Raw genomic sequence first — 14,817 nt, 5'->3', positions numbered from 1 at the left:
GTATTCTGGCAGGGTGGAACCTCAGGAAACATGAGAAAAAAGTTTTCTGTCACAGGAAAACTGGTCTCATATGGTTCACAAGACCACAGGAAGAACAGAAGTTTTTTTCTGAAATCTGGAAGGCTTGTTTTTTGTTTGGAACATAAACACTGAAGGAATTAAGTTTGTTTAAACTCAAAGAGAAGAATGAGGGAAGACTTGAAAATGTCTAGAATACTGCTGTAATGGGAACTGGTTTTACTGTCCACTGTGAATAAAACAAAGATTTGGCAGATTTTATGAAGATGAAGTGGTATTAATTATAGGTAGACAGTAGAATATATAATTTGGGAGTATCAGTTTCTTCATCTTTTGGAGACTGTTAGAAACAGGTTAGACTAGTGTCTGTCAACAGTGACAGCTGTGTAATTTTTGTTCTTTACAAGGAGCAAATTAATTGATGCTGCCTTAAGATTTCTTCTGCCCTCATTCACTAGGATTCTGTTTCATAACTCCAGCTTTCAAGTCCTATCTAATACCTCTGAATTTTTTAATAAACAGATGCTATGACTTTTCCAAGAAACCTCTTGCTCTGTAGAGCAAAACCTTTCCTGCCTGACTTTCCTTTGTGCTCTTAATGACCCTAACATATTTCCACTATGTTAGTGGTTAGTTATAGGCCAAATGCAAATAAGTATATTGTATTTCATACATTTAATTTCCTTGAATCAAGTAAGAGTTGATTAGAATAGTACCAGTATTCTCATTTTTACTTCAGTTTCATAGGATTCATAAGAGATATTCTAATATATCATTGATAAAATCTTTTATTCTCTTATTATTTATTTATCATTGATAAAATCTTACTATTTAAGATAAATGAATTTTCTAATTTATTTATCTTAAACTGGACTCACAAAATAGCTGTCTTCTAACTCGGGTCACTTCACCTGATATCAGAAGGTAACAAAATATAAATACAGTGAATATTTCTCAATCAAGGAAATTGTTTATCACTTTTTAGACACTGCTTCGAAGCAAGCACCTATTGAAGCTGTTCAGAAGTCTGTTCAGTTGTTTGAAGAAAGAAGATACAGAGAGATGAGGAGGAAGAACATAATTGGCCAAGTTTGTGACACACCAAAATCTTATGATAATGTCATGCATGTAGGTTTGAGAAAAGTGACTTTCAAGTGGCAAAGAGGAAACAAAATTGGTACGTTCATTTTACCATCATTTATAAGGCTAAAATACCAAGCTTAATATTTTTGAAGGGAATCTAGGATTGTCTTTTGAAATCTTTGATCTCTGTGCAGGTAATAGCATCACTGAAATCAGAATGTTAAAATACAAAATACTGTTGCAGTGAGGATTTCCTTTATGTAGAACTTGAGGGAAGTTTTCAATGGTCAAATAATAAGAAACAAATGAGCAGAAGGATTTGGTTAGGACAATTACTTAGGTGTGATCCTGCTGCTCCTACATGTGTTGAACCCCATAAAATGTTTGAGTTCTGCTTTTGGAAGAACCAGAAATATGAATGGAGATGAGTACAAACTTTGGGGTTTGTTTAATTTCCCAAGATTATTGCTGTTTCCCATATATGATGGCTGTTTCCTCTCTGGTTTGGGATCTGTGGGGAAAATCTCATGTTCATGAGAAGTTTTCTTCCAGCTCAGCCTGTTATTGCAATGTTTTTACTTTTAATCAGCTTGAATTCAGGACTATGTATTATTAGAGGTTGCAGATTAAAAGCTACTTGAAAGCTTAAGTGAAAATAAAGGCAAATAACCTTAGCATGTGAGGTTTTCAATGATGTTTTCTTATTGCAGTTGATGTAGATGTTGCTTATGGAATGTTGTGCAGTCAATGTTTTTTACTTAATTTTAATTCTGCAGGTGAAGGCCAGTATGGAAAGGTCTATACCTGCATCAGTGTTGACACTGGAGAGCTGATGGCTATGAAGGAAGTGAGTTCTCTATATACAAGTATCACTTCTGTCCTTGTTTTTCCACATCATATGTGCAGGACTTAGCAGGCATTCAGGTTTTCTGAATACTGTTGCTAGCTAACTGGGAAAGGATGGGAAGACAAATTGTTTGTTAGTGTAGCCTCATCTGCTATTATCACCTGTTCTTCCTTAAGTTGCTTAAGCTTTTTAGTTTCAATTTAAATGTGTTTCAAATGAATTATATATTTTTACTAATCTCATTGGGGATGTTGTGAACTAAATGAATGTTTACTTAATAAAAGATCTTAAATTATTTTTAAAGAGCTTTTTGATTAGTGAAGACCAAACACAAACTTATATTTTACTTTGGAGCATTTCATCTTACATTTTATTCTTTTTTTCTTTTTTCCTTAGAGAAAAAGATAGGAAGTTTCATATTGGCTGTTTTTCAGCTTTTTCTGCAGTTTAAGTGATCTAGGCTGAATCACAAAACTATTGACTAACCTAGTGGGAACAGAAAATTTAATTTTCAGGATAGAAGTAAATAAAGCTGTGTAGGCAGAGAGATCCATTTTCCCTACAGCACTTTGTTTTTTAAAATATTTGTATAGTTTAGTTTTACTGCACTTCTACATCTGCAGACAATGGTGAGCAATTGTTGACAGCAATTACCATGCCAGCTGTTTGATGCTAGAGCAGTTACATTTTAGGAGCCAGTTCTTCTATACACACAATATGTACATGATAGCAAGACTGGGCTTGTGCTTACCTTCTTGTACCATACTTATTCACTGAGTAACTAAGAGCAAAACTTGAAATTTTGTTGTGTGTGGGGTTTTTTTGTTTGGTTTATTTTTTTAATTTTTTTTTTATTATTATTTCTCCTGATGAAATAACATTTCCCTCCCATCAATATCACTCTGTTTCTGGGATTCGTAGTTGCTTTCTAGATCCAGGTGGTTTTTAACCATTAGCACGTGTGTGCTCTTCAGCAGAAGTTCATATAAGCGAAATGGACATTGTTAAAACAACACTTCACTGTTAAGCTAAATATACAATATCCTACCTTCTCCTTTAGGATTTTTAACTTCCAGGATTATTTCACCAAGAAACATTCCCTGCTTTCCCGCTTTGGCCATAGATGTTTTCAGCTTCCAATTGAAAGGCTTTTCTGAATTTCCTTACACGTACCTTAGGAGATGTTTTTATGTATTTTTAAACTGTCTAAAAACATTGCATTCCCCAACCCTCTGAGACTTCTTCAGATGTTAATGTCTTAATCACAATATTGTTAAAATTTCTAGAAATTATAGTGGACAAGCTTTGCTACAAATATATAGCATTGCAACCTGGAAGTGTTAGGAAATGCATAAAATACTAGAATGTCATTTGTCACCTTTTTGTAATCTCGATGTATTTAATTTAACCACTGTCAAAGTACAAACTGTATCCTAGAATTGTTACAGACCATAACAATCATAACATCTTACCAAACAAAGGTAAAATAATGAAGTTAATGAAATTTCTGTTTTCTGCAAGTATGGTAAAAGTAGCATCTTCTGTAACTTCTTTTCCCATAACATTTTGCTTGTCTTTGTGTGAAGAGAAACTTTAAATGAGTCTTTCAGAAGACTTGATAATTTTTTTCCTCCATGAAAAATCCATCACAGCAGATTGTAGGAGAACTAGTGTAAACTGTTTCTTTCATTGAAACCTTTATGATTATTTGTTCCATGCCTCACATTTTGAGGTAGCTGTCTCGTTCTCAGTGAAGAAACCCTTCAAAGAAATCCCTTAGTATCTCCATTGATGGAGTACCTGATAATTAGTCTATCTTGATGATACCTTCCACTGATGTTACTTTCATATACTCTTGTGCTGTATCTACAATGTTTAAGATGGAAGGCAAGCTCAGAAGATACATGTATGTGCACACAAGTGTATTAAACATTTAATTAGCAGCATTTTGCTGGTACACACTTCATAACTTATCAAATTTGTATGTAATTTTCCACAAGAAGTATCATAGTTTCATGTCCATTTTTTTTAAGTTTGGGGGTGGAGGAGTGGTGTTTTGCTTGGGTTTTGGGTTTAGAATAGGTTGTTTGGGGTTTGTGGGGGTTTTTTTTGTTTGTTTTTTGGTTGGTTGTTTCTTTTATTTTGGTTGGTTGTTTTGCTCCTTCGTAATTATAAATAGTGGCAAAATAATGAAAAATCTTTTCTTGCAGATAAGATTTCAACCTAATGATCACAAAACCATCAAAGAAACTGCCGATGAGCTGAAGATTTTTGAAGGCATCAAACACCCTAATCTTGTTCGTTATTTTGGTGTGGAGCTCCATAGGGTAAGAAAACATAAATTATTGGGGTTTTTTTTTAGAGGGCAGAGAGAAAATTTTAAGCAGCTTTGAGTCACTGGAGCTTTTACTCTAGAATGTTGTAGTTTAGCTTAATTGTCTGGATGTGTCTTGTGTGTCCTTTTTCCTCTGAATGCTGAGGTCTCTGAACCGTAGTTTGGAGAATTTACTTTTAATTGGTACTAAAACAGAGAAGGTTTGCAATAAGTGAACAGAGCAAATAGTGCTGGAGCTGTTCCGTGGTGATACTCAGTTACACTGCTCTAAATGCAAGGTAGGTTCAATACAGTATGATCACTTTTGCTTATAGATGAAGAGTAGACAGCCTAAAGCCCTTCATTGTTAGCAGCAAAGGTTGTACCAGTATCTTGTTGATTCCTGGAAGAGCTTTGCACTGGCGTTTAAATCTTGATACCAGACAAATATCTTAAGGAAGCAGATCTTTTGGAACTCAGCTTGCATCTCTCTTCAGAAGGAAAAATTATTTTTCTTGTTTGTGCAACAGAACTAAGTTGGATATTTGGAGTAATTTCTCTAACCCTTTTGAAAGTGTTGTCAGACACTGGAACAGGATGCCCAGAGCAGTGGTGGGGTGACCATCCCTGGAGGTATTTAAAAGCTGTGTAGATGTGGTGCTGAAGGACATGGTTTAGTGGTGGCCTTGGCAGTGCTGGGCTAATGGTTGGACTTGGTGACCTAAAATGTCTTTTCCAACCAAAACAATTCTGTGATTCTAATGAAGCCTGAGGGTTTTCTTACAGAGTTGGATTCCAGAATTTCTTGCTGAAGTACCCTACTTTTTATTACTCTTTGCTTACCACATGTCCTCCCTACCTTCCCCTGTGAGTCTCAGGTCCTTTCTGTATCTGCCCAGTGAATTGGGCAAGGGATCACAGAATCATAGAATCATGGAATAATTTGGGTTGGAAGGGACTTCTAAAGGTCATCTAGTCCAATGCCCAACCAGGATCAGGACACGTGGTGTCTGGCTGGAAAACAGTGTGTGGATTTGAGTGCTCAAATATGAGTGAGTTGATTTGCTGACCCATTGCTGGTTTAGAAAGGGACAAAGGCTGCTTTCAGTCTGCATTTCTTTACCTGGGGACACAGACGTGGGTATCTCAAAGAGCTAAGTGTCTTTGCCACCTTTTTTGTAGGAATTAAGTCTGGCTGAAATTGGCTGGGCTTGGAGACAGAGAAAGGGAACAAGAACCTAACTTTTTCTTGAAGTGAGTTAAGAGTTGAATGTTCAAGCCACAGACAGCAAAAAAATCTTCCCCTTCCCAAACAATCAACACATGATATTGCAGGGACTGGGAGAGAGAGACAGTAATAATAACCAAAGCCAAAATGTCATTTTGCCTTTTTTCCATAATCGTGCAAAGGATCTTTTTGAATTTCTGTGTAATACACCTATGAGATTTTTAAAGTGTTTTTGATTGATGACAAAGTAATGTATTTTGTACCACCAAACAGTATTGGATATATACAAATTCTGCAAATAAACATGTAGCAGAAATTTTTCCATAGCTGTGCCATAAAGTATATTAAAAATGCCCAAGAGAACAGAGCTTTGAGAAGAATTTACTAGGTATTCCATGATAAGAGGTATTTTCATTAAAACGTGATGTGCTACTTCCATTGTTGTTTCACAAACAATGAAGGATGGCAGGAAAAAATGATCCTAATTCAGTGTTCAAAATTTTTTTTTTTTTTTTTAAATTAAAGCCAATCAAATCTGGTTTGGTTCCCACAACAGGAAGAAATGTATATCTTCATGGAGTACTGTGATGAGGGCACCCTGGAGGAGGTATCCAAACTGGGCCTTCAGGAGCATGTCATTAGGCTCTACTCAAAGCAAATCACGATTGCTATCAATGTACTACATGAACATGGCATTGTTCATCGAGACATTAAAGGTAATTTTAACCAAAAAAGGTAATATGCTTGTTTCAGTGTTTGATGAAGGGGGATGTGAGGGGTGGGGGACATATTTGCACATTTACCACACATTATATACATATATAGCCATTAAGTGTGTAAAGCCTTCCACTCATTTTTCAGTTTACAATTTGTTGGCTAGTTACATGCTCCTTTTTAAGTGCAGAACATAAAAACAAAGTGTTCACAGTTGGCATTGCAAATTTATAGATTCTGCCCATGATTAATATAATACGGTTTCTGCAGAGGTTGTTAAGATTGTCGGGGATTCGTGCAAACTCAAATTTTGGACCTTTTATTTTTAGTTCTTATATACTGAGTTATGTAATGCTGTTTTTCTTCTCATCTTTGCAAGAATCAGTGGTGTTTTCTGGGTGCTGACAAGCAATGTTCAGTAGAAATTTTCTTGTGATTCCTATTTTCCAGAAGAGTTCTAGGATTTCAGACAAATGGTTGATTAAACATAGTAATAAAGGCCTAGTTAAAAGAAGCTAAAGAGATACAGGAAAATTACTTACCTGGTAGGTTTTTTTCCCATACATTTATCTACTCATGCCTGGATCTCAGCATTTGCTTACAAAAGGAGCAGACTGGTTTTGGCATTTGCTTAAGGGACCCAGTGTCAGTCCACATTTCACATTAATTTTTCTTTTCCTGCGCCTTCCAAGAACATCCTCCATGTCCAGTTATCTTGGTTTTGTTATTCTGGCATATTTTCCACTTAACAGAAGGTAGGGGAAAGAATGCACACATTAAACCCTGTGAATGCTCATGTTATGACAAGGCAGTGCAACCCAACGATGCTGGGTTTCTATGTCCCTCTTGCTCACAGGGTTTTGAATCACCGCAGCAGTGTAGGAGGTTCCCAGTTGCTCTTGGTCCTCTGGCCTCGTGCTTCTCATTTGGGAAAAGAACTATCTACGGTCCAGAGGCCTCCCACCCAGGTAGGCCACTCTTGAGTCAGTTTTGGCTTTTTTTTTTTTCCTAGAAAACACTTTCCCTCACTCCATTCCCCAGCAATCTTGCCTTTTCCGGTTCTCCTTCCTGACCAAATGTTTCTTTCCAGTTGTGGATTTCCCTCCGTGCTTTTCACAGTACCCTCCTTCCCCTTTACTGATCATTCCATATCCAGGTTCTGTTTAGCTGGATTATGCTCTCCTGGAAGCAAAATCAAAATCCAAGGCTGGCTGACAGGGATTTCTTTTGTGCTGCTCTATCATTGCTGATTTCTGGATGTGTTTCCAAATAGGTCTTCCTCTCATCAGGGAAATGCAGTGAAGTGAGAAGTGTTTAACAGAGCTGTAGTGCTGTGTTATCTGAGGGCATTTCTGTTGCAACAGGTTCCTCATGCAAACGTTGGGGTACTCTTTGAGAATGACAGCAGCTATTAACAGAGATTCACTGCAGACACATCTGTGTTTAGACTTTCCCAAAACCTCAGTGACAGAATATGAAGACAAGACACAGAGGGTATTTTTATAAAGGATGCCTGATGTAACATTGGAATTCTCTGTCTCCTTTTATGCTCACATTGCATTTCCAAGTTTTTAATCTAACAGCAGTAAAGAAAACTCTGGTTTTACTTTTAGCTCTTCTGTAGTCAGGTATGCTTATTTTTCAAAGAGGGAAGGATGGTAATATGTCATTCAGAATGTTAAAACTGTTTTCCTTTGGAAAACTCACTGTCACATCACGTTGCATCTCTCATGGCCAGTTTGCTAAACATTACTGTGGATCTATTTCTCTCATCAGCAGAAAAAGAGTTCTTAGAGTAACTGCTTATACCATATCCTGCAGTTGGTGCTTGCAAGTACCTTTTGCCCAAAAGCTGAGTCTTTCAGTTCATGGTGTTCCCTTATGTACTGCTGTTGTCTTTCAGATGCCATTATGGCATCCAGTTCTCTAAGTGTAAAAGATGAAGCAAGACACAGCTACCTTCAATCCTTTTCCAACCTGTAGTTGTGAGAGCAAGCTGAGGGTAGTGTTAGCTTGTTACTACACTTGGCTGCACTGTTTTTTATAAAATCTGCATCACTGTATAAAGCTGTTGGTGCTAGTATGTAGTAGGTGATTAAGTCTTTTGGGATAAATAACCCCTGTGGCTGAGCCCAGATTCTTCAAAACTACTTCACTTTTTGTAAGGGAGCTGTTCTGCTCGATGATCAAGGGAACGTCTGAACATCTCTTATTAAGTCCTCTGTTCAAAACAGGACCAATCTTGGAGTCAGATCCAATGGCAAATTAGACCAGATTGTTCAGGACTTCGGAGATAAGAGTTATCTCCAGGGATAGGGATTCCCTTTTCTCTGGGCCCCATCCCAAAGACTGACCTATCCCTATGTGAAAAACGTTGTTGGCACCTCCCTGGAATTTGCAGAGGTTGCTGTTTGTTTCCATTGCCTGGTATCCTTTCACAGTGTGCCTCTGAAAAAGTCTGTTTCCATCTTCTTGACACTTCCCCACTACACAGCTGAAAACAGCAATAAATCCTCCTCCACACACACACTCCCTCGGTCTTCCTTTCTGCAAGCCAAAGAAACTCATCTTGTAGCCTCTCCTTGTGCATGATGTGCACCAACCCTCTTGCCCTCTTGATGTCTTTTTGCTGGGTTTATTCCAGTTTGTCAACGTCTGTCTTGTACTGGGGAGCCCAAAAACAAGACACAGCAGTCCATGTGTCATCTCTCAAGTGTTGAATTGAGGGGAATTAATCATAGAGGTCATGCCTGGTACTTTCTCTCTGGGAAAGAAGGGTATATTCTAGAAGAGTGCTCAGATTGCTTTCTCAGAAGGAATACAAAAAATAAAGGGATTATATCTGAAGCTTCAGTAAATCAGAAACCTGTGAATGAGATGCTCTGGGACAGGAAGTCTTTGTCCAGTTGTTATTATGTTATTGTCTTTTTGTGAACTTTGTAAGCTGAAATTTTTTGCCATTCCTGCCTTCATGTGTTCATGTTGAGCACCAGGGGAGGAAAGTCATTTGACAAGAGAGGCGGCTGTTCAACAGGAGAGTAAGGGCATGTGTCACGCTTTCCAAGAGACTGAGTAAAAGAAGATGCTAAAGCTGATTTTCTCTCTTAAAGGGTAGCATTTGGCTTGTTTGTTTCTTGAATGAATTTGGCTGCTGCACTGCTTAAGTACTGGCTAAGGAATGTCTATGAGCTGCCTCTCTTTGTGGAATTACACCACAGTCTTTAGTAGTGGGACTTTTGGTACTGCTCCTCAGACTCCCAGTATTAACACCAGCACTTCTGGAATATCATGCTGGTGCACTTTTCACTACTCTTAATATAGGGTGACTTGGTACAGGGATGCAGGATGTGAAACTTAAATTTAATGCTTTGGGTCACATTTTGTTCTCTCCAGAAAGGGCACAGCTTTTGACATTTGCTCTGTGCTTGCAGTCTGCCCAGAAGGTCTCGTGCTGCAAATGGCAGCAGGGCTGGGCAGAACTGCTCTACCTCTTGCACTGCCAAGTACATCCAATGAACATGCTTTCAGTAGTGTATGTGTAGGAGGAGAGAAGGAACAGATGGGTGTTTTGTGTCTTTTTGATGCTTTAACCATACTCTCTGATTTTATTTTGCATATTAACCATGGAGGTATGGTATGGAACTGTGTAATGTTCCAGCAGCATTAAGCGTCAAAGGTAAAAAGCGTCGAGCATTCTCACAGTACTGCCCTTGTGTCTCCTGTTCTCTTACTTTGCTCCTGCTGCATTATCTAACAAGGAGACTTTTTTTAAAGATTCTTTCTAGAGTTTGGTGTTTGGTCTCCAAAGCTGAGACCAAGAGGCTTACAAAACAGAGGCTCCAGCAGGCAACACATCAGTGGAAACCTTCTTGAGCTGACAGAAAATGTCAGCAACACCTGTGTTCAAGTGCTGTCTCCTTATTCATGGTGAAACTTTTGTTCATTGATCTGTTCCATTTGAGAGCTCCAGGTACTTTCAGGACAACGTCTCACAAGAACTTTCACAGTACCATTTATGCTAAATCTTCACTACTTACTTCTCAGTGGGCAAACTTCAGTTTGAAATGCCTTGTAATTAATTTCTGAACTGAATGAAACCAAACTATCAAATAGCTTTATATTCAGTCAGAAGAGAGATGGTTGCACTTCAGCTCTGCTAGTTCCCACCCAAGGCAGTAGTCAGGCCATCTTTCTTTCTACCCTTCTGTGAAATCTGCATGTCACTTTCTTGAAAAATGGGAACATAGGTTTCCAGAACATCCTTGTAGAAGTATTTGGTGATGGCTGCTTTTCCTAGGCTCTTTGAGCTAAGTGCACTTACTTATTATATATATGACAAGTAATTGATGGAAAATCATTAGAAAAACTGTCTTTTTCAAAGAAGAAGTTTATCATAGAGTAACTGTCACTCTTCTACTGCATTGCCCATACTTAGCGTCCCATCAGGCTGTCCTCTTGTACTGCTTTGGTGTGTTTCTGGATTCTCTTTTGTTCAAGGAGCTGGAGGTTGGTCTGCTCAGCTCCCTTACACATGCCTGTAATTGTGGGGTGACTCTGAACACGCATGTCCCTCTGGTAAATGGCAGAATCCAGGCAAAGAAATCTGATTTTGAGTATGTGCAGGCACCTGAAGTGCAAAACTTACGGATACAATGTGCAGAAGGGTTGTGTTCAAAGTTAATTCTTTTTTCAAAACTTGTAGTAGGCTTACAGTAATTCAAGGTTGAAATTTAATTCTGCTGATGATTTTTGTGCAGTCCTTTGCAATGCCTCTTGGACTAAGTAAGTTTTGCTTTCATTATCAAGCATTCTTATAGTGGTTAGAGAGGTCCTTTGAGAAATGGCCATGGTCTTGGCATCATTGACCTGCACTGCCTTTCTTTTTTGACTTGAGCTTTTTGAGGATTCTTTCTCAATCAATATCTTGAGGATGCCCAGCCAAGCTAATTAGAAAAAGTCATTAACTAAAAGAACATAAAGGAGGAGCAGCCAAGAATTCCCACACTGCCCTGTGTTCAAAGTGGAACAAAGTGAGAAACATTTGAAGGTTGTATTCAGATGAGCCATTTTTAAAAGAATCTTCTATGTGACATGGGTAAAGGCTATGTGTAACAAAGTCCCCCAAACCAGTTTTGTTGTGTGCATACTGTTCATCTTTGTTCAAGAGAGATCACAGCTGAAGCTGTATTTCTGCAACCTTCTTGTGGCTTCATTGTGATACTTGCAGAATCCAGGATCTGGCCTGACGTGTATCACTGAGCTCTTGCTCAACCTCTTTTCTGTTGGCTGTCAACATGTGTTTTGTCAGGATGCTGAAGAAAAGAAAGCCCCTGCTTATCAAACCCACTTGGCTTATTTTGCAGTGTTGTGTAGAGCAGGGGACTTGAAGACAAATGCAGGTTTCCCTTGAAGATTTTCAACGATGGTAGGGAAATTTTTTTTCAGTATAGCCACCTATTATAAAAGTATTCCTCCAGAAATGCTTGTGGAAGTAGAGAACAGGAATGAGGATTTGGTTGAACATGTAATAAAATGCTATAAATTCCATTGTGCAAGTCAGCCATGAGGACACAGCTGCAGGATATCATCTCTCTTGACTCAGCAGAACTGGAAAGATAGCTAGTGGGAGGTAAGCAGCAATGGCCTCTGCCAGAGAGGTCCTTAAGGACAAGTATTTTTTTGTAGTGCAACACTTAAAGGCTGAGCACTGGAATTCATACCTTCCTGGAGGAGTAATTTCTCATAACAAGCATGTGTGGAAAGCTCTTGAGTTTTTGTGCCGTGCTGCTTGTTGTAAACTTCCAGTACACTTAGTGTTAACACAGACCCACCAAAAATGCCACTGGATAATAGTAATGAGCCTGTTCAGGAACAGCTCCAATGCTCTCATATTCCAGGCTTAATCCACAGGTAAAATTCTAAGTGTGAATTCAGCTGTCATCTACTGTGTAACTTCCAAGAGTATATTGAGCATCTCTCATTCCTCAATTCTGCACTAGTGTAACAACTGTTACTGTTCTCTGTTGTGTTTCCTAGGAGCCAATATCTTTCTTACCTCATCTGGACTGATAAAACTGGGAGACTTTGGTTGCTCAGTGAAACTGAAAAACAACACCCAGACAATGCCTGGAGAAGTGAACAGTACTTTGGGGACTGCAGGTGAGGAAGCATGCGCTAGGCAGATACTTGTCTGGTTACCCTAAAAGAAGATAACCTCTGCCAAAAGCCCGGGCTGGAGTAACATGATGTGCTTCAGGGAAACTTAGATTTTAACTCTTAGATGTGCTTTACGTCCAGAGGCCAAAACAATCAGTGAATGATGTAACTGGAGAGATGAAGTTGTATATGTCTGGTAATTATAAAGATGCTGGAGCTGGTGTTTTCTGGGATTGTATCTTTCTCTGAAGCTCTACTGAGCAGTACTTTTCTCACTGAACAGCTGCTTAATCTATTTTTTTTTAAATAGCTGAAAACATGTACTGTACCACCATTTGCACTGTCACCTTTCAAACTGAAAGACTGTTGCAAATGTATGAAAGGGCAAGAATCCTGCAAATGAGAAAACTTAGCAAGAAAAGCTGAATGGCAGTTGATTACAGATGTGTTAAAAAGCATTTTGCTTGCCCAGTCAGTCTCTTTAATGTGCAGTGTTCCTTCTGCTGTATGAACTGACGCCATCCTACGTGTTGTTTTGAAGCTTACATGGCTCCAGAAGTCATTACTAGAGCGAAAGGAGAAGGGCACGGACGCGCAGCAGACATCTGGAGCCTGGGCTGTGTTGTTATAGAGATGGTCACTGGCAAGGTAGGAACAATATACTGAATGAATACAAACTGTTCTCAGCAGTTTTTCTGCAAAGTCTGGTCACACTCCTAGCAGTTTGTCACACCTAAGCCTGCAGGTACTGGAGTGGGTTTTAATTTCCTGAGCTACAGAAATAGATGAGCTATTGGATAGCGAGTTACTCACTAAGCCCTCTCACTTAGTAATGGTTTTAACCTGTTGCAGAGGCCTTGGCATGAGTATGAGCACAACTTCCAGATCATGTATAAAGTGGGGATGGGTCATAAACCTCCTATTCCTGACAAAGTGAGCCCAGAAGGCAAAGATTTCCTCTGCCACTGCCTGGAAAGTGACCCAAAGATGAGGTGGACGGCCAGCCAGCTCCTCGATCATCCTTTTGTCAAGGTTTGTCTCATGGCTTTGGCTAAAAAGACTGTGGATGGGGAATTGGAAATGGCAGTGACTTCCTTGCTTGCAGCTGTGCTGCAGGGCTTTGTATCATGGTAGGGGGCTGCTATCAAGCTGCTCTTGTCCAGAAAACAAGGTCTGGCAACTTTCCAGAACTATAGGTGATATTGCTAGAGAGCATCTGACTTAAAGAACATGGTGTGCACCATGCAATAAACTTTCCCTGCTGTTTTGTGTTACATCAGGCTTCAACACAATAGAGGTTAATTGGTTCTGAATGAAGCAGGGGTCTGCTTTTCTTTTAAGTTCATACTTAGTGTTAAGTTCATATCGAATATTAATCTGGTAACTGGCACAGAAGTCTGCAGTTGTATGAACTATGGTTTGATTCTTTTCTTAAAAATAGGCAAATATTCACAGCTACAAATTTAGAGGTATAGGTAACCTTTTTCTTTTTTTTTTCTTTTTTTTTTTTTTTAAGAAAGAGGAATACAGGAGGTTATTAACTTCTGTACCATTTTCTAGCATAAAGTTGTTTACTTTGGTATTCTGGTTCATTAACATTGTGGTCACTATTGGGATCATTATACCCATCCCTCCCATCTGTGCAACTGTAGCCAGATCCCATCCACCACAGAGGCAGAACAATTCTTCAGGCACATGAGAGTTGCATGGTGACAGTGGAAACACCTGTATTCTCACAGAAACACTCTTAATTCATTATCTGTGTAACAAGGGAGAAAGAAAAAAGCTTCAAAGATGTTCAGTGGAGGTGCTAAAGAACACCTATAAACTCCATAAAGAACCGGAGCTGTTGTCTCCTACTGGAGCATGAAGATGACAATTGAATTAATTGCCTTTTGTCCCCTTCATAGGTTTGCACAGATGAAGAATGAAGTTATTCAATCTCTGGCCTTTTTTAATCTGGCAAGGTATCTTTTAATCACTACTGTATGTAATATTTACATAAAGACTGTGCTGAGAAACAGTATAAAAGTTGAACTTACGAAGACTGCACAAGTGACGGGCGTCACTTTCTCTGCTGCTCCTGTATGTTTTACCTGGCACATGTTGCTCATGTGACAGTGTCTGCAAGTTGGAAGAAGCTGCATGTTTCAGTGGAAGTGCCATTACTACTGTATATGGACCATACCTTTTTTGTTCTTTATCCTGTTTCTCATTTGATTGAGAACTGTAATGTTAATATGTAGTATTTTTGAACTCTTTAGGTTCAGAAAAATGCTGTAGTGTTACCAGGCGTTTTGGACCTTGTTTTTTAATCTGTTTGTTGAGTGCACTGACTGTGAACTTTTACTGGTTTTTTGTTTATTTGTTTTTGGCAAGCTTCAGATTTGTTATGCACAAGGCTGATTAATGAAATTTTTAAAAAAGTTTTTTCTCAATAAATGGTTTATTTTAGGA

General features: G+C 38.7%; 1 protein-coding gene across 5 annotated transcripts in view; it reads left to right on the top strand.

Moving 5' to 3' along the window:
* Positions 1-14,817, top strand: part of MAP3K4 (mitogen-activated protein kinase kinase kinase 4) — a 61,804-nt gene extending 46,987 nt beyond the window's left edge. For 4 of the 5 annotated variants that reach the window (XM_071740472.1, XM_071740469.1, XM_071740471.1 and 1 more), the window contains 8 exons: positions 1,004-1,195; positions 1,878-1,948; positions 4,159-4,275; positions 6,047-6,206; positions 12,241-12,363; positions 12,902-13,008; positions 13,213-13,392; positions 14,271-14,817. In XM_071740472.1, coding sequence (XP_071596573.1) covers positions 1,004-1,195; positions 1,878-1,948; positions 4,159-4,275; positions 6,047-6,206; positions 12,241-12,363; positions 12,902-13,008; positions 13,213-13,392; positions 14,271-14,291 — 971 coding nt within the window. In that variant the 3' untranslated portion in view covers positions 14,292-14,817. Of the gene's footprint in view, positions 1-1,003; positions 1,196-1,877; positions 1,949-4,158; positions 4,276-6,015; positions 6,207-12,240; positions 12,364-12,901; positions 13,009-13,212; positions 13,393-14,270 lie in introns of all 5 variants that reach the window. The other variant, XR_011725209.1, reaches the window with a different exon arrangement.

The sequence above is a fragment of the Heliangelus exortis genome, chromosome 3 (genome assembly GCF_036169615.1).
Source record: "Heliangelus exortis chromosome 3, bHelExo1.hap1, whole genome shotgun sequence".
NCBI lineage: Eukaryota > Metazoa > Chordata > Aves > Apodiformes > Trochilidae > Heliangelus > Heliangelus exortis.
Note: the sequence above shows the minus strand (reverse complement) of the source record. Positions and strands in the feature narration are given on the sequence as shown.